This window comes from Pagrus major, chromosome 11, assembly GCF_040436345.1.
Source record: "Pagrus major chromosome 11, Pma_NU_1.0".
NCBI lineage: Eukaryota > Metazoa > Chordata > Actinopteri > Spariformes > Sparidae > Pagrus > Pagrus major.
This window is the reverse complement of record NC_133225.1, coordinates 24,241,619-24,260,743: the sequence shown is the minus strand read 5'-3', so window position 1 is coordinate 24,260,743 and position 19,125 is coordinate 24,241,619. Positions and strand designations below refer to the sequence as shown.

The 19,125-nt window shown below is 39.3% G+C and overlaps 4 protein-coding genes across 4 annotated transcripts in view; 3 read left to right on the top strand and 1 right to left on the bottom strand.

Moving 5' to 3' along the window:
• Nucleotides 1-5,443, top strand: part of homer3b (homer scaffold protein 3b) — a 64,167-nt gene extending 58,724 nt beyond the window's left edge. Inside the window, exon 9 of the mRNA XM_073476745.1 lies at nt 1,086-5,443. Coding sequence (XP_073332846.1) covers nt 1,086-1,271 — 186 coding nt within the window. The 3' untranslated portion in view covers nt 1,272-5,443. The remainder of the gene's footprint in view (nt 1-1,085) is intronic.
• A 934-nt stretch (nt 5,444-6,377) lies between these two features.
• Nucleotides 6,378-8,605, bottom strand: LOC141004414 (ubiquitin-ribosomal protein eL40 fusion protein). The gene is made up of 5 exons (XM_073475889.1): nt 8,544-8,605; nt 7,992-8,103; nt 7,490-7,576; nt 7,066-7,168; nt 6,378-6,531 (listed from the first exon to the last, which is right to left on the bottom strand). The coding sequence occupies exons 2-5, from the start codon at nt 8,092-8,094 to the stop codon at nt 6,438-6,440; spliced, it is 387 nt and encodes a 128-aa protein (XP_073331990.1). The 5' UTR covers nt 8,095-8,103; nt 8,544-8,605; the 3' UTR covers nt 6,378-6,437.
• A 1,236-nt stretch (nt 8,606-9,841) lies between these two features.
• Nucleotides 9,842-11,207, top strand: LOC141004824 (uncharacterized). Its single transcript, XM_073476490.1, has 3 exons — nt 9,842-10,358; nt 10,597-10,706; nt 11,088-11,207. The coding sequence occupies exons 1-3, from the start codon at nt 9,842-9,844 to the stop codon at nt 11,205-11,207; spliced, it is 747 nt and encodes a 248-aa protein (XP_073332591.1).
• Nucleotides 11,208-12,438: 1,231 nt separating this feature from the next.
• LOC141004322 (uncharacterized) lies at nt 12,439-14,264 on the top strand. Its single transcript, XM_073475752.1, has 6 exons — nt 12,439-12,515; nt 12,760-12,860; nt 13,301-13,422; nt 13,559-13,748; nt 13,824-13,906; nt 14,131-14,264. Exons 1-6 carry the CDS (start codon nt 12,442-12,444, stop codon nt 14,257-14,259), a joined length of 699 nt encoding a protein of 232 aa, XP_073331853.1. The 5' UTR covers nt 12,439-12,441; the 3' UTR covers nt 14,260-14,264.
• Nucleotides 14,265-19,125: the final 4,861 nt, after the last annotated feature.

The window sequence follows — 19,125 nt, the reverse complement described above, 5'->3', positions numbered from 1 at the left end:
TAGTCTTTATTAGGTCTTCTGTCATTTTTAGTTGTGGTGTCATTTGTGAATTATGTTTATTCATCGCTGACCTTTGCTGTCCTTGTGTTCATTCCATAATCTATCTGCTGCTGCATTCGGCACACAGAATAACCTTGTGAAGCACGGAATTGCACATTTGAATTCGCCGTATAAACAGTTTAAAGCCAATAAGCCTTTAAACTGTTTTTTAAAGCCATTCTCAGTAAACTTCATTGCAGTCAGCAGCCACAGGGAATGAAGAATTTACAGGCATTTAAAGGGTAACTTCTTGGGGAGTACTACTGCATATATGAAAAAAGTAGTATAAAACCTTTTGTGGCTCCAGAGCAAGCTGCATTTTATCCATTTCTATATGTCCAGCCTCCAGTGATGTCACTCAGAGGCTAAGTTATATTGTGGGTAATTTTTTGACAAGCAGTCCACTGGTCTAGCATTGCACTCCTATAACACTGTTGGAATCAATTTAAAAACTAATGCTCAAAATTTAAACAGCAGGACCAGAGATATACATTTTTTATTCCACGCATCCTGGCGCCTACATTACCCTCAATGCAACTGGGCCACTAAGAGACATTAGTGGGGGAAATTTATCATATTACATGCAGCTTCCTCTGGAGCCACAAAAGGTTTTATACTACTTTTTATACTACATGTGCAGTAATACTCCTCAAGACCTGTAAACACACTTTAATGTATAAAGTGGTGGAGTTGCCCTTTGAGTAAGGCCAAGTTGGTTCTTCTTCATACCTTCAGAAGTAAACTGTATCGGCCAAAGTGCCTTTAAGCAAGGTGCTGTACTTGTAAATGCTCCAAAGCAGACTTCGTTTGTGAAAGATTATCCTGGCAAAACCCTTTTTTTCACCGGTTCTCAAGTCATAAGCAGGAGAGAAAACAGTTTTGATCAGACATAGAAGAAAATGTCCTCGCTTGCCCATCAGGGCTTCAATAGCTAATGATAATATCAGAAAAAAATGTAGAGAACTTGGACAGTAACCCATGCAGAAAACATCCAGAAATACATTCAGATGAGAAAACACTATTAACAACGATTAATGTATCTGCAGGATGTGGAGAGACGAAACACCGATTTGGAGGATCAGGTTCAGAGTGCTGAAAAGACACTGGCCTCCAGCCGCGAGGAGCAGAAGCAGGCGGAGGTCGAGGTCCGACGTATCATCGAGGTCCTGGACGTCAAAATCTGCGACCTGAACGACCTGAGACAGAGCCTGGCCAAACTCATCGATAAATAGCCACATTGTCGTTTGGGCTGCATCTCCACAGTCAGCGCTGGTTTCATCCATGTAGCTTTGATTTGTGTATCAGCAGAGCAACAATCAAAGCCACATGGAGGAAAACATGCAGGTGTTTACCTCCATGGATCTGTTTTTTTTTAAGATCACTGTAGGTAAACAACAGGAACCTCATAAAGGTGCTATGTGCAAAATAAAACATCCGTTCTGTACTCATTGTTACATTTACTACTCTAACCTTGGTATAATTATCATACAGTGAGAATGATGTAATTGGCTACTACTACTTGTTTTTCTATATCATAATTCCCTGCAGCTGCATGTTTTTGTTAAATTCACCAGGTTTTTACTCTTTTCACCATCTGCCATCACTGAAAACTGACAGCTTTTGTTCCATTAGCTGTGGAAGAACAGCGCCCTCCTCCTGTTTTTGATGCTATAGCAGTGTGTGCTGTTCTAATCTGACCCAGTGTTTTACAGTTTTAAAATGCTGAGTAGAGCTGACAGCCCTTTCAGTGATGGTCTCAATTGTTCATGGTAATCATGCTGATGTCTCAAAAGGACTGAGGTAATGATGTACTGATTGCAAACAATACACGAAGCACCTTTAAAAGAGGACTAACACCGAAACTGATTTTAAGCTTGTTATTTTGCAAAAGCAGACATTTCCAACAGGTTTCAAAGGATTTTCTACTTGTTTATCTTTGAGTGATGCATCTTTATGTAATACAGAATCGCCAATCCACTTGTATTAGTGTATTTTTACTTGATTAAGAGGCAAGAGTAGCATTAAAACTAGGAAAGAATCAAAAGAACAACAAAGCGATTGTCTTCACTGCAGTCTGAGGTCTACACATAATAATAGCCCTGTATAATTAAGTCTTTAGATATGCATTTTCTCATGTTATTGGTACATCTCAGAATGGGTGAGACAACTCAAGACAAGCAAACACAAGTAAAATGTCTGCTTTTACACAGTAACAACTTTGACTTCATGCTGGTGACATCCTTTTCTTTCGGCACTGTGGAGATGCACGCAGTAGAGGTTTGGTCGGGGTAAGGACACATTGAGGCAAAGACCCTGAATAAAGTCAGCTCCAGTTCACCGTCAGCAGCCTGGACTGGCCTCACACCAGCCAGAACATCAACAAACTCAGAGATGCAACAACCTGCTCACATTCTATCTTCTGAGGATCGCCAGCGTACGAACAGTTTATGTTCATGTTTTATGAGGACTGCTCTTCCTCACCACTTATTCTATTATTCATGTTCATCGATGGGTTGCTCACAGTCGGGGTGGGAAATCAACGATGGTGATGGGACAAATTGCTGGTAAATTCAAGCTGCAGCTGCTAGTTGTGTCCTCTGCATCAGGCCACTTTGACAGGTACATCAGCACGTGAAGGAAGCTCCTGATGTGTCACTGTGGCCTGTGGACGGAGACGCTGTTTCCCACCCTGATGCTGTTGAACCTGAGATTGCACTTGATAATGTTTGTGCCAAGTTTTTCCTTGTTTACATTTGTCAGCATTCACAAAATTATCCAGATCTACTTTATGAGCTTTTTTTTCTGTGTTGCTCAACACTACCATTTACCATGATAGTAATAATAAGCCCAGAGAGAGGGTCAGGGGTGCTGCAGAGCACAGATCACTATGAGAGCACTGCATGATCTCTGCACAAGCCTCGGACCTGCCAAGGAATGTGAAGGTGTGTGTGTATATGTGTGTGCGTGTGTGTTCACAATACTTAGTGTGCAGACGGAGACTGCTCAAGTTAAAAGCACAACTGCAGTAGATATAGTATTAGGGTACTTAAATGACGTGTCTGTCAGCTTTGTATGTGAACTTCTGATGCACAATATCTATCGATCTTTGCTTCTCGCCCCCTGATGAGTTATTGATTTCTTCTCATGACAGTAATATAGGTACAAATAAGGTGCAGTCCTTTGCAGCTGATGATGCAGGAACTGCCAGGTTAATAATATGTCAAAATGTGATTTAAATATGTCATCGTCATAATTATTAGTGTAATAAACTACCACAAGCATCCTATTATTACAATCATCTGCAATTATTTGTTAGATTTTACAATAAAATGCCTCTACAGATCATCAAGCCCAATAAATATGGAGGGAAATGAGTCTCAAAAATATCCTCAAATGAAAAAGATTTAAAAATGTGTACCATTTGTGAATAATTTTGGGTACTCATAAAAGTTAGTTCCAGTCCACACAAAAATACCAAGCAACACGAACACATGTTTTACAACAGATTTACAAATGCGCACGTCACTACCTGAATAAATAGATATTTTATGTACTTCAACATCACAGATGTGATCATTTTCACTTTCAAAAAGCCCCCGGTGTATACAAATGTCTAAAAATATTTGTGACATTGTTTTATATTTATTTACAGATTGTTAAATGTGTGTGCGGAGATCAGGTTACATTTGCGTGTGGACATTTGAGACATTTTTCGCGTCTTAAGATCCACAAATGTATGCTACGTTTAAGTGCTGGTGGAAAACTGGGACATCTGGGCTTTCTGTGAATTTGTCTGTAAGACAGAATGGCTCGTCACCCAGCAATTACAACAAATGTATTTGCCAATTATTGACTCTACACAGTAGCCTTTAAATCAATTCCATTTTGCCCGTCAGATGTTTTGAGTGACATTTTTTTTTAAAACTGTAATATTGTCTATGCTGTTTTATTTTCTCTTTGAATATGAAGGATTCCTAATTATTATTAATTTTTTTCACAATCAAGTCAGTCAATTATGGGAACTTTAGATCCTAGCACCATTTTGCATTTTAATAATACAACAGGTATTTGTATGGAAGCCCATTTCAGCCAAAGATTTAAAAGAGATGAGCTAAACTAAGCTTGATGAAAAAAAATTCAGTAAATGTAAAATAAATGAGTCATAATCATGAGATAAAAACTCATAATCACGAGATTAAAAACTCATAATTATGAGATAGAAAGTAGAAATCATGAGATTAAGTCAAAATTATGAAATAATATACAAAGTCATAATTATGAGAAAAAGTCAACCTTTATCTCATATTTATGACTTAATATGGGAGTTTGTTTTTATTCATCAAGGCTAAGTTTTCAGCATTTTATTTTCTTTAACTGGCATAAATGGGCTTCCATGTTTGCTTTTTGCCCGTGGCCCACCATTAAGGTTCAATTCTGGCCCTCTAAGGGGAAAAAGTTTGGCCACTCCACTACCACTGTACCGTCAGTCTTACAACACTAGCGTTTCATCATTTTGACAGGTTACTACACTACCTGGGAGTTCTGACATCAGCTGATACATGCAAGCATCACTAAATTAGCAATAAAGTTTCTAGCATAGATGCATGTTAATAGTTAATACCAGTAATGTGTAGGTAATGAGACCTCTGTAGAACATCAGTGCTTTTCTCCACAGCTGTGGTCTTTTTTTTTTTTAATGGCTTCTCCAGTTAGTGACAGATTAGAACCAGCCTTTAATCAAGCATGAAGAAAATGCATCGGAGGCTATCAGCTCCTCAGCACGAGCTCCTCATGGTTGATGTTAGAAACACTTTGCTTCACAACAGTCTTATTACAGTGTATTGTTAAGGCACAGTAACACTGTAAATGCATTAGGAGTAGTTTCTGTATATGCATAAAGGGGGGAGACTAACCGTAACACCTAATTTCCACACTGGTGTCTGACCTCTATTTAGAGGTTGTGGGGGCGACATTTTCGACCAAACGGTAGAGGCATGGATAGATATTACTCAACCCACAAAAAATAGCAATAAATGGAAGATGTTTTAATACCCTCCCTAAATACACTGAAGTAAGGCCCTTTCAAACATCTGTTGCCAGCTACAAGAGAGAACGCTGTACCAAAGATTGCAATACTGTCATGCTGAAGTCACATCAACTGGAACAAACACTCAACTTTAACTTTGGTTTAACATTTGACTCAAAATACCTCAGAATACTTCAGTTTCATTTGGTAAATAACAGGAAAACGACTGGTGTTGGTCAGTTGAAGGTCACGATTTTGTTGTTTCACAAGTATTACTGAATTGAGGAGAGCAGGTGTTTGTATTGAATTTGACAATGTGAGATGAGTTCCTTATATTTGTATAGAACTGTTTAACATTAAAACTCAGTCATGCAGTCACAGCTGTGGTCTTTGTGTGATGGGAGGGCAAGAAACGTAGGGTTGTGCAATTCAGCATTCCTAAAGTTTTCATCTCACACTTCCACATGATTATGTTCCTTCCTCGTTACATCATAACCACGTTGTGTTGAAGCACATGTATGCAACACTGGGATCCTACCCTCTCACTGAAGTTACATGGTGCAGAAACAAGTGATAGGGGGGCGGAGTGGCTGAGACAGAGACACCATTCACCCTATTACAAGACACTACAATCAAAGTGATTTTGAAGCTGTAAAAAAGTTACATAATGTCGCTTTAAGCGCAGGTGGCAGGTATGACACTGAATTTTTATCAGCTGATAAACAGCAGCTGGTGTCTAAAATACTGTGATAAATATCTTTTTAGCGTTGGCAGACAGTACAGTATCTTCTCATTCTGATTCAGCCACCAGCAGCCATGTGAGAAGTGTTTATTAGTGTGAACTGTTAATGATGCACTTGGAACACATTTTATGTGTGCTGCGCAGTCCTGTTATCCAGGCTAACACAAACGGCGTGTGTGCCAAATTGAAATAAAGTGGAGACCACGGCCAACAAGTACAAACCGGTACTGTGCCTGTCAAGTTTTGGAGTGCATCCACTGTTTTCAACCAGTGCCAGTTCCAAACAGCAGGTTTACTGAATTGCCCAGATAACTCAGTGTACAGGCCTCTGATGAGGACAATTTACCAATCTCTTCTCATGAATATCTTCTAATTTGGGAACATTTGACAAATAGTAATGGATGTTTATAAACAGCCTAGTCTTGTCACATTTAGTTTTGTTACTTTTCCTTGCAGCTGAAATCACCCTGCACAGCCTCACGACTGTATTTCACATATGATGGCAAATTAAGCTAAGAAAATGTTCCCAGTTTTTCCTGCCTTTGAATAATACAAGTCAGACAAGCAGCATCGTTTTCTTACATTTATTTTAACACAAAATGGCATTGACAGCCGCTTCAGTCAAAATGTCTACTTCAGCTTCTTCTTGGGGCGAAGGTTGTTTGTGTGTCCACACTTCTTCTTGCGGCAGTTCACAGCACGGGGGTGCAGACGGGCATAGCACCTGCAAAACAAGTGTCAGGGGTCAACTATGAGGAAAATTCTCCTGAACCAACATTTAAGTTAATTTAAGTTTGAAATTAGTTGACAAATTAATAAATGTATCTGCCAAATCTGAGGGTCTTATCAGTTTTCAACTTAAGCCTATATTTTAGTGTGAAACACTAGCTTAATGCCAAAGAATCTTCCACACCAATAGCCACTTAGCCATTCACTAGTCGTTCAATAATTCCACTGGAATACAGAGTTTGAGGAGGGCAGTGAAATAGGACCTATACCTGCCAACAAATGCTGTCTTTAATATTATAGCCCATGCTTACACAAACACCCTGGACTCACACTTACTTTTCAATCTTATTTTAAGCAAACTTTCTAAGTTTTATTCATTTGTATATTTTATAAAACTTGAAACGACACTGTTTATGGTGCAATTTAAAGTGTTTTAGGCTCAACTTTAACCTACCACTTCTCTAAATATAACACCAGTAATGCACACAATGAAATAAAATTGCCCACGTTTATGGTTTTCAAGACTTACTTGCGGCAGATCATCTTGTCGCAGTTGTACTTCTGGGCCAGCTGTCTGAGAGAAGGCTCGATGATGCCACCACGCAGACGCAGAACCAGATGCAGAGTGGATTCTGGCACGAAGGGAAGAAACAATGATGTCAATCTTAAGTTCAGAAACATCCAGAAACAGCATAGAAATGTCCTCTATCATAGTACTTCATTATAACTATGTACACTGTAAAAAGCTTACAGTTGTGGTTATAGAACAAAATACACCTGGAATGTGTTAGTGAAATAATGAACCAGGCGCCATTGTCCTCAAGATTAGTGGGAATCTGTTTAGACATGCTCAAGTGTTTCATATTTTGGTTCACACTAAAAAGCTTGTCTGTGATTAATTGTGACCAATGACACATAAGGCAAATCCAGCCTTGTTTTCAATGGGTTTTTACCTTTCTGGATGTTGTAGTCTGACAGTGTACGTCCATCCTCCAGCTGTTTGCCAGCGAAGATCAGACGCTGCTGATCAGGGGGAATTCCTGCAAACAACAAAACTTATCAAACTACATTCACATTTTACCAAAATATTTTATTCATGCTCACGAGGCAGAGATGCCAAGTGATTGAAAATACTGACTACAATTCACACATCAGACGTTTTACTTTGTCAACCTGCATACAAACGTGTTCTGCTTTACAATCACAATATCAAAAGTTGAATGAAAATAGCTAACATTATGGTTTAATTAGAGGGCAAGAAATCCAGTCTCTTTTCAGACCAAAACTAGTGGCTGGCACTAAAGCAAAAAACTTTTAATTGTTCAACTAACAACCTGCTCTACCATACTTGAATCTGAAGGGAACATGACTTGTCAAGACATTGGTGAAGGTAAGAGGTGTAAAGCGCTGGCTAAGAAACTGTCAAGACTCATCTGACACAATATGATGGCTCACCTTCCTTGTCCTGGATCTTAGCCTTGACATTTTCGATAGTGTCGCTGGGCTCAACCTCAAGGGTGATGGTTTTCCCCGTCAACGTCTTCACGAAGATCTGCATGTTTGCAGGCTGAGGAATAAAACGGCCGTTAGCTCCAAGTTTAGCTAACTTGTTGACCACACGATGACTGACAGCATCTTTTAACGAGCAATCAACGACACAGAGCTGCAAAATTCTGACATTACAAGCGAAATGGCGATATCTTAACCTTTTCTAAACCCTTTTATAACGTTAATCGTTATACTTTATGCTGGCTTTTCGTCAGCAGCTAACGACGTTAGCTAATGTTAGCAACACAGTGGACTCGGTGCGGGGCCTCGCCACATGCGCACCGTTAGCGAGGAGCTCAGTCACAAGTTTCTCTATGTTCTGCCTTCGAACTGAGCCAGTAACACTTTATACACAATAAAGATAGATATACGATGAACAATATTTTGTTAAAATGGCATTCAACAACCTCACATTCACTAAAAATCGAGAAATATGTTCTGGACAAAACGTGTACCCACCCGGCCTCTAGCTGAGCCTCAACGAAAAGAGAGCGGAAGAAGCTTACGCTGAAAGACGTCACTTCCTCCTGCCTGGTTTCCTTGGCAATAAAAGCCTGCGAGTGTCATTCACCAATGTTTAAGTTGATTTTTTTTAACAATGTATTTTTTAAAAGACTATTAACTATACATAAAACTCAATTTTTAAACACATTTAAACATTTAATGACTCATTTTGCCTCGTTTACAGACTATTATAGATTTCTTTTTTTTAATTAAAAGACCGAAGGGGGCGACAACGAGCAATGTGACTCACTTCCAACGCTGACAGTCCTTTGACACAGCGCATTAGTGCTTAATTAAACAGAAGAATGTAGGCTAATTATTTAAAGTTAACAAATAAACACCTAAAATATTTGCCTTTGGGTTTTGGAAAACAGTTCACTGCGTAAGAGATACATCACAGTGTGTGTCTGGACCGGGTAGGACTGCTCCAAAATAAAGTTTGACTGACATCTGCTGTTGTAATGATGTCGTTGAGCCACGTTGAAAACATGCATGAAGAAAACAGCATAATCCAAGTTCGTTAAAGTATTGCAAGCAAATACAGTGTATCATTTTTAAATCACTTAAAATTACATTTATGCGCTACTTTATTTTATATTCATGCATTTCCATATACAATATGCATGGTACCTGGGATAGCTCTCTTTTGATGTGGTCTTAAATATGCATATCTATATGAATTTTTCTATTTGACAGTCATCACTTCAAAGACTTTCAATCTATTAGCATCTTGCGCTCAAATGCTACTCTGCAAGCTGATATTGTAAGTTTATCTAAGGTAATGCTGAATAATGCACAAGACTCTAGGAAAGTAGAAGCATGTCCACTCCAAATATTAAGTTGTTTTTTTAGGGTGAGGGACCTTGTGCCAAGGTGCCTCTTTTTAACATGAGGAAAGCCAGATAGAAGGAAGTCTATACACCGTTAGATTATCAATGATGGCCTGAAAACCATGAAAATTGTATTTTTGTATTATTATTTGTATTTGAGAAAGTCCTTAAGTGTGAGCAGCTGTTTGTGTGTATCCTTGTTGTAGAATAAAATATTACAGTTGAATAGTTTTGTGTGTCCTGTCCAGGTAATTTGACACCATAGCATCCATTTGTTTCTCTGCAGGAGCAGCAACAGTAGCAACATCATCATGTTCCACAGCACAGAGGTTTCCATGGTGAGGTATTGTAGCATTTTTCACCGGCTTCAAGTCAAGAGAAGGATGGCACAGTAATATCAGGAGGACACTGGTGGTATTCAATATGACTGCAGCAGTAAAAAACTTGGTCAAAGCCCGTCCTGCGGACAAAGAGTTTCTCCTGTCAACAAACATCCCATTTCTGGACAGCAATCCAGATGCATTCTCAACCCGTTTCCAGGAAGACTTCAAGCCTTCACCTAACAAGAAGACTGTGTCTTTTAGTCTGCCCTCCCTAGCTCAGGTGGATCACAAGGACGTGAGATACATCAAGGAGTACCTGACAGAGGCGATGGTGTCCTACAAACGTCACCCATTGCCACAGATAACCCACATTCCACGCTGGACCACACTTTGCACAAACTTCAAGATGCAAACAGACAACAGGGAGGTTGCTTTCCTCACCACCCACTCCCAGAAATTCCAGCCTCTTCCCTTCCTGGCTCGACGCGCTCCCATTCGAAAAGCACTGGCCATCAAGAAGATCCAGCAAGTGGAAAAGACTCCGGAAAGCACCAACCAAGCCTCCTTCACCCCACAGCATGGCTCTCCTGTTGTAAAAGCCACGGTTAAACATCTAGGTCAGTGACAGCATTCTTAATCTTATTCTGATTCTTAAATCCATATCAAATCATGGATTCGTTGCTAAGCCATATATAATTGATGTCAACATTCTTCAGATCTGGTTATGAATTAACTCCCAAAAAACTGTCAACATCATGGCCTTGTAATGAATAACAGTGAAGGAATCTGTGTGAGTGTTCAGCTCTGAATCCTGCAGAACATTATACATAAAAATATTTAATCATGTCTCTGTAGAAGAGGGCTTTCCCACTATCAAAGGGGATGGATGCCATCGTAATTTTGTTTCCCAGTACGGCAACACCTACCAGGGAGCCTGGAGCAGAGCTGCTCAACCTGTGGAAAAGGTAACACAGCAGCAGCAGCTGTCACTCAGGAGATATTATGATCAAAGAAGGGTTTTATTCCAACCAAACATTACCCGGCTTGACTGAAAACCTGCAGACTCTTGAGGGAAACTGTTACCATACAACTTAACCGATTTAGCTGTTTCAAAAGTTATAAGAAAGAAAAAAAAAAGAAAGAGACTACCCTCTACCTTGCACTGGAGGCAATTTCAACCATTCGTCTCTGATTTAAGCTCAGATATAATGCAGAATCCTAACTGTAAAGACCAAATTTAACATTTTTCAACAGAAGAGCTGAAAAATGACACTCGTGAAAAGTATACTTACACATTCACTTAAGCGTCATATCAAGCAGTACATCCATTTTCTCCTGCTTTCCAGACCTCCACTACAACACATTTCAGGGTGAAATGTGAGATTAAGATTTTACATTCAAAATCCTATTGGAGCACGTGGGGACAGCCTCCTGGTTTACTGGGTGAGGGATTCATGGAGAGGTGAAACAGGTGTTAGATGTATACAACACCACATCAAAAGAAATGCTGTCTGTGGTTAGATATAACGTGTGCATTGTATATATAAATGGATTAACAGAAAGTAAAGTATCCTAAAACCTTAATTTAAAATTCAACAGTATGATACACTGTATATTTGCACAAATTCACATATAATGCTACGGTACGATTCGATTCAATTTGAAATGATTCGATTTATTTAAACGATACAATACGATACGATATGATGCGATATGATACGATATACTTTATTTTCCTCATATGGAAATTTTTCTTGGCTCAGTCAGTGTTGCTGCATTAGACAAATTCAATTCAAAGCACAACTGACATTTATTGATTACATACAATGTACGTATGTGCAAGTGCCAATAAAAGAAAACAACAAACAAACAAAAACAACATAATGAACGATCTTACAAAACAGTGCACCTGGCAACATATTGCTCTATGCCGATATGTTCATGCATGCATAGATGGTCCCATAAGTGTGGTTAGGTTGACATCCTGTTCTACTGTAATGTATTGCTCTGCTTGCTGCTGATAAAGTGACTGTTCAAAAGAAGAGTTTATCATAGGTCAACCACAGCTCACCTCAATATAATCGACAAACAATATACCATCATTTTGTTATAGATTCAGATATATAAACAAGCCAAAGTAGCTGAAGATAGTGATGACATTAAAATACTTCTTACACGTTTCTGTATCAGTAACAATTATTTAAAAATATGATATAAAATCATTTAACAGTGTTCAGTGGTGCAACTACTTTCTGATATCCATTTTGCAAAATGTTACACCCTGTGGAACCCAATTTTTTTTTAAGTGTATGAATTTATTTTCTCATAGGTTTAAATTGTATTTTGTATTAGAAATGGTTTAGTCACAGCAGATTAAGTACATTTAGAAACAATCGTAAACTGGTTGTCAATGTGTTTAAAAAACTAAAAAAACTAGAAGCTACAATTCAGTACAGACAATTTTCTCAGACTTCATAGACAGACTCGGGTTAACCTAGAATGCAGGCTGAAGTACTGTATACTCACTACTATTTGACACTATGACCTGGAATACCAGCACCGCCAGCTTTAAGTAGACACAAGAGCAACAAGGGTGTTGACCTTTTTGTGAAGCTCTCCATGAAGTAGGTGTTATCGGCACACGACCATGACTGTAACTGTTTCCACTATGTCCTCTAACAGCACACCTCCTTTGTGGCTATGGGTGATCCTGTAAAGATTGTAGAAAGAGAGACGACCCACGCTGCGTCATTCAGCCGGCCCACTGCCTGCAGGTCTGTGGCTCTGTTGTTTTTCCCTCACGTGATTCAGTTTATATCCTATACAATGAGACGTCAAATAGCAGGGAAACCCATGGCTGGTGTCACCCATCACATCTCTTTTCAGATCTGTTCTCACTGCATGTTTTGACTTGGGATGTCAAGAGGTCTAAAGTTACATTACATTTGAAAGCTCTGCATATCTGGCGTTGAGTTTATCCCCACGCAAATGTAAGCATTATCTGTGGTTTTACTACAGGCTACCTGTAGTGAGAGAGCGTTTGAAGCTCAACCTTGGAAAGTTCTTGAAAGACTCATGGTCGTCCACGTCCAGAGAAGATTTTTGTTACCGCAAGCCAGGTGAGTGTTTTCTGTGTTAATATCTAGACACAAGAAAGTCATCATGCATTAACCCTAGCTAAGATTAAAATGATCTAATTATATGACACACATGTACACCTACACCTCTGTAATAAAAACACACAGGAACTTTTAACTACTTAAGGCACTTGGAGGCCAACTAATTTTCTTGCATGTAGAGCGAGTTAAACTTAAACTTAAATGATCAAGAAAGCAGTTTTCTGTACATCACATTCATGTTGACACTAGTATTGTCTTCCAAGGTTTTACAGGTGACTTCGCCTGTGTGACTGTACAATTGATAGTTTAATTACTGGGACACTGGGACGTAGTGTTTACCTAATCCTTAATCTTACCTTTTTTCTAAAACAATTGAACATTTCTCTATTAATCTGTTTTCACTATCCTTCCTGGATTAGTCTCTTTGGTTGATTTCCCAGGAGATCGAGTTGTTCTGGCAAGGAGAAACGAATTTTCCAGTTCCTTACCCAAGGGGGAAATTGGTATGAGGTGCAACAAAGACAGGATGTCTGTCACCACCAACAGAATCTCATTCTCCAATGTGAGATAACAGATGTTTTACTTACTTATTACCTTTGTACTTATTTCTTACAGACGTTGGTTCATTTTGACAAGTTTGTTATGCGAAAAGATCTTATTATGTCCTATTTCATCATGCTGACTGTTCCTCCCTGTAGCTGAACTTCACAGTGAGTCCAGTGAACGTACCTGAGCATGACCTGATCACAAAAAGCCATGTACAATTCAGCCCACCCTGCCTGTCAGGCCTCTACTACACAACCACGGCCAAAGAACACTACAGCAAACAGGAAGGAGAGCGAGCCAGACCTGCTATCCACCAGCCGATCAAGATACTGAGTGGACCAGGTGACAATTTGGTTGTGTTTGTGTGTTTAAAGGGAGGTGCGTGTAGATGTTAAATGTGTTAAATCTGTTTGACAGAACATGGGCTGAACCTCAGCACCACCAAGACTGACTACCTCCCTTTGAAGACCTGCAGACATACACCTCTGTCACACCCGAGGGTGAGAGATCAACCTCTTAAATCAAAAATATTGCCATTAAAATTGGCAAATAAAATGATGGTGAAAGCATTGGTACAAATAGCAGTTTTAGTTATTAGAGGGTTGCACGTTTGATTACTGATGCTGACATGATGCGTCCCTATGTATGTCTCTTTGTACATGGGCTCCTATTTTTCTCATCACTCATATGCCATTGTCTGCCTCTCTTTCTGTTAATAAAATAGAGCAACATCAGGTTTCCACAGGCCCGTCAGCACGTCAGCACCACCCACAGTGAAGACTACACCACCAAACCTTTGATCCTGCAGTGTGCCGGCTGCAGCCAGTTCGTCACTCATTTTGTCATCCAGTGACATGACATGTTCTCTTTCTCTTGTGTTCCTGCCCAGCTCTTAATAAAAGATAATCAAGAGTATTTATGACATTTCTTCAGATATGTTTCAAATGTGCACCTTATTCCACATATTTGAGCCTTGTTTCTGGATATTTTTCTTTTCCGAAAATGCTGCTGAGACTCATCAATTAGTATTAATAAAAGTGAAGTCAGAATTTCACTTTTAAACAAAACACTAACATATTATCTGCATCTTAACAATGAAGGTATAATTACAGTTAAGCATTAGGCTATTATATTGTATCTTGTCTCTTGGATTAAGACAAGCCTTAATTTTTTTTTTTAATTTTTAGTTTTTAATAAGTGACTTTAATGAGATCATTAACACGCAGCATTTTGTGTGCGTGCTAAAACAACAACAAAGTTATGTTGTAATGTTGTTATGTTCTATTCACTTGCAGATCATTAATCCTGATCCTCAATCTTCCAGTTTGTGAGAACTTATAATTCCTTTAAATTTCAAGCGTGCATCTAGCTAAAGCCACTCTGTCATATCATCAAGGTGCTTTTCAATGACTGCATAAAAATAATCATAATCTGGGCTGATAAATAAATTACTGTTGACCCAGATCAGTGCAGGGACCATCAGAGTGTGAAATGTTGAAGCAGTGTGCAGCTTTAGCAGTTAGGTGGCTTAAACATGAACCTCAGCCTAGTCTGTCATATTTAGGCCAAGAGGGGAATCAGCCTTGTGTTTAACTGTCCTACTTCCAACCCTGTTGACACTGTCAACGCTAACTGCAAAGAAGAAGGTTAGCGTCTGTTTTGCAGAAAGATTCTCATCCCCTCCTTCAGGCATGACTGACCACAAAACTCTGTAAAAACAATCTGTGTTGTAGCAATAACACGGCCTTGACCCTGATGCACACTCATGCTGATAAAAAAATTGGCAGGTGAGCAGATGTAAATAAACTCAATGTGGAGTTCACTAACCTGGTGACAAGGCAGCAGGTATCGGCTGGAAGGGTAGCTGGCCAACGAGCTGACATTCAGGTCCAAGATAAACCCCTTGGGAGAACATGGTTTAATATAAGATTAAACCCCAAAACTGACTTGGCAGCTCTTGTTGGATTTGACCTGTCTATTGCACCAAGAGACATGTCCAATTCAGGTTAATGGAAACATTCACAAAAATGGACATAATCCACAGACTTTTCTGTGCAACTTGACATTATCTTCAATAATTAACATCTGAGAGAGCATTAATGAACACTGAACAATGAACAATGTAGGATGTTACAGTGAATTTGATAAGAGATGCCCAAAGAAAGTTAATTTGTTTCTGAATTCAGTGATTTAATTTATTCATCACATTGAATTTGTAATAATAATAGACAAAAAAAAAAATCCAATCAGTTTAACGTGTATAGTAATTGTGTAGTAAGACGCTTTGTGATGGTGATGTTTAAGTCATGCGGCCGCAGTGTAGTCTGTGTACAGCCTCACATTAGCTTTTTACTTCTAGCGATGTAATTTCCACTTCAAAAAATCATAAAAGTGGTGTTCATCTGTTATTATCCCGCTGAAAAAAATGTGTAAGTATCATAAAATTGCCTTTGCCACAGAGCTTATTTTCTGCAATATTTAAAAACCAATGGAAAAATCCTTTCAGCTTTTTGTCGAGGGTACCAGGGCGATGCTAACTTCCAGGGTAGCCTACAAAATTCGTCATCCCTACACCTAGTCCGTGAGCCACTGGGGTTGGTTGGTACCACCTGAGGGGACTAATGCTCATAGTGATTTTTCGCAAGGTATACATCCCTAGAGATAGAAAATATATAATAGCCTTGCAGCAGTGGTAGCTTTATGTGTTTTATCACTTGACTTATAACAATAAAAAAAACATTTCTGAAAAGTGGCCAACAGTGAGGGGCCAATAGGGATATTTTAATGCAAATCAGTCTAAAAGCACCAGATTTGGCCCAGATGTAGCTCAGGGCATGTTGTAATGCTTTAGTGAGGGCACCCAAGATAAGATACAAATGCAATCGTGCTGTCTATTTCATGTATTTTGACCATTAGAAACACATTGGAATGCTTATCTTCACGATCGCATTCATCTGGACCCCTAATTTGCATATTTCCAAGATGGCTATTACCCGAAAATTTGTTTTACTATAACTTTTGAGTCTTCTGGCAACATTGGTGTCTATTTTATGCTTTTTGAGCATTACAAAAGCATTGGAATACTCTATCTAACTATAGCACTCTAATTTGCATATTACAAATATGGCTGCCATCCCAAAAATGTCATTTAACATACATAAGATCAAACTAGTGAAAACAAACAACATATGTATCTTACGAATGTAATTTTATTAAAACAATTATACAAAATAACAGCAAGAACAGCAAGAGCCAACTTGAACCGTGCCATCAGACTAGCAAAGCGTGCTCACAGTCGAAAAATACAAGACTTTTTCCATGATCCCGCTAACACCAGGGCCCTGACAACATACCTGGGCGGGTGCTCAGGGAATGTGCAGATCAGCTGGCTTGTGTCCTAACAGACATTTTTAACACCTCACTGGATCAAGCCAAAGTCCCATTATGTTTCAAAACTGCCTCCATCATCCCAGTGCCAAAGAAACCTCAAATCACATCACTAAATGACTACCGGCCCATCGCACTCACTCCTATTTTGATGAAGCCTTGCACACCTGGAGGAGAAAAACACTCATGTTCGGATGCTGTTCCTGGACTTCAGTTCAGCGTTTAATACCATCATTCCACAGCATCTAGTAGACAAACTGGGACCCCTGGGCTTCAGCACCCCCCTGTGCAACTGGCTGCTGGACTTCCTCACTGAAAGACCACAGTCAGTGTGGGTCGGTCAGAATACCTCCAGTGTCATCACCCTCAACACAGGCTCCCCTCAAGGCTGTGTCCTGAGCCCCCTGCTGTTCACTCTGATGACTCATCACTGCGTCCCAAGGGCTACCACCAATCACATTACCACAAGGCACAGCAGCGTCTGCACTTCCTGCGAAGGATGAGGAGAGCTCTCCTGCCCTCCTCACTACATTCTACAGGAGCACCATAGAAAGCATCCTGTCCAGCTCCATGTGGTGTGGAAGCTGCAAAGCCTCTGATTGGACGAATGTGAGGAGAGTGGTGAGGACAGCGGAGAAGATCATTGGGACTTCTCTCCCCTCCATTGAGGACATTGCTCCCAAGTGCTGCATGTCCCGAGCTGGGAATATTATCAGAGACTCCTCCCACCCTCACCATGGACTGTTTTCCGTGCTGGCCTCTGGAAAGAGGTTCTGCAGCATTCGGTGCAGGACCACAAGGCTCTGTCACAGCTTTTTCCCCCATCATCAGACTGCTGAACTCTAAGTGACAATTGTCGTTTATTCTGGATACCTTGTTTCCTCAAAATATTTGCACTACCTAAATCAACAATGTCACTTTCAATAAATTGGACTTTCAATATGTTTCTGTTTTTGATATTTATTATTCTTATTGTGGTATTTTTTTGATATACTTTCATATTTTAATTCTATGCTGAGCCTCTGAAATGAAATTTCGTTCTGTGTTCACTTGTTGCTCACTGAATGACAATAAAACCTAAGTCTAAGTCTAAGTCTAAAATTTAGTAGTAGAGTAGAGCAGAACCCATTTGTATTGATACGTATAACAATATGTGAATCAAATCAAAATGTTATCATTACTCATCACAGAATGCTAAAGACATGATAAAGACATCTGTGTCTTCTGAGAAGATAACTACAGATTCCTCTCTTGTGGCATGGGCAGCATGGACAAGTAGACGACCATCTGCTTCCCCTTGTTGACATTGAAGAGCCAACACCTCGTCACTGTGTTGGGATGTGATTCCGTAACACACTGATTGGCTTATATATATCCAATCATCTAAATCTGAGCTTTTGGCTGAGGTCAGATGACATTATAGATCTAGACATCCTAGAAAAGTTATGTCCATTGGAATCTGAACAGGTTAAAATGAAAACGTAGTGTATAAGTATGAAAAAAGCCGATGTATAAATGGTGATATAAAAGTTGTCCTATGCCTCATACTTATGAATTTAGTAATAGATTGCCTGTGAGTCCATGTATGTACAGTAAACATTGTAGGCTATCCACTCTTTATGTACAGAGGAAATTTGTGTTATATCTTTCATTTAAATGGAAGTACATTTTATGTAATTTATATTCTGTTCTATGTATAGTTTTGACAAGTGTGTTTTGGCGCGGGGTTATAAATCGAGCCATAACACACAGATAGTTACCACCGCTGCAAGGCTATCACATATTTTCTAACACTAGGGGCTTATACCTTACCAACAATCACAATGAGAATTAGTCCCCCCAGATGGTACCGATGACCCCTATTCTGGGGTCCTGGCTCATGAACTAACCGCTCCATTTACACCCTTTTTAAACCAAAATCTTCACTGTAGTGGCTCAGTTTAAAGCGTTAGCATGCACCCCTTCTGAAGTGGGTGCACGAGCTCGAGCTGTATGGAGCCATTTTATGTTTTTTTTCCCCGGTTGTTTTTGATATTTTAAAACAGGACCAACAGAGACAACATGTCTGTTAAGAAAATAAAACATTACAGTATAAAAACAGTTACAGGACAACACATAATCACTATATGAAAACATCAGCAACCTCAACAACAACAACAGGATTTTAAAACATTAAAACATGACAACAAAAATAGATGATGGTTGAATTTTCATGGTTGGGTGGCATTTACTTTGATTTCAACCAAGATGCAATGGACTCTTTAAAATAGATAGTAGAACCCAAACAAATGTAATGTAAAATACATCTTGGAAGAGATTTCTGAATCCTCTT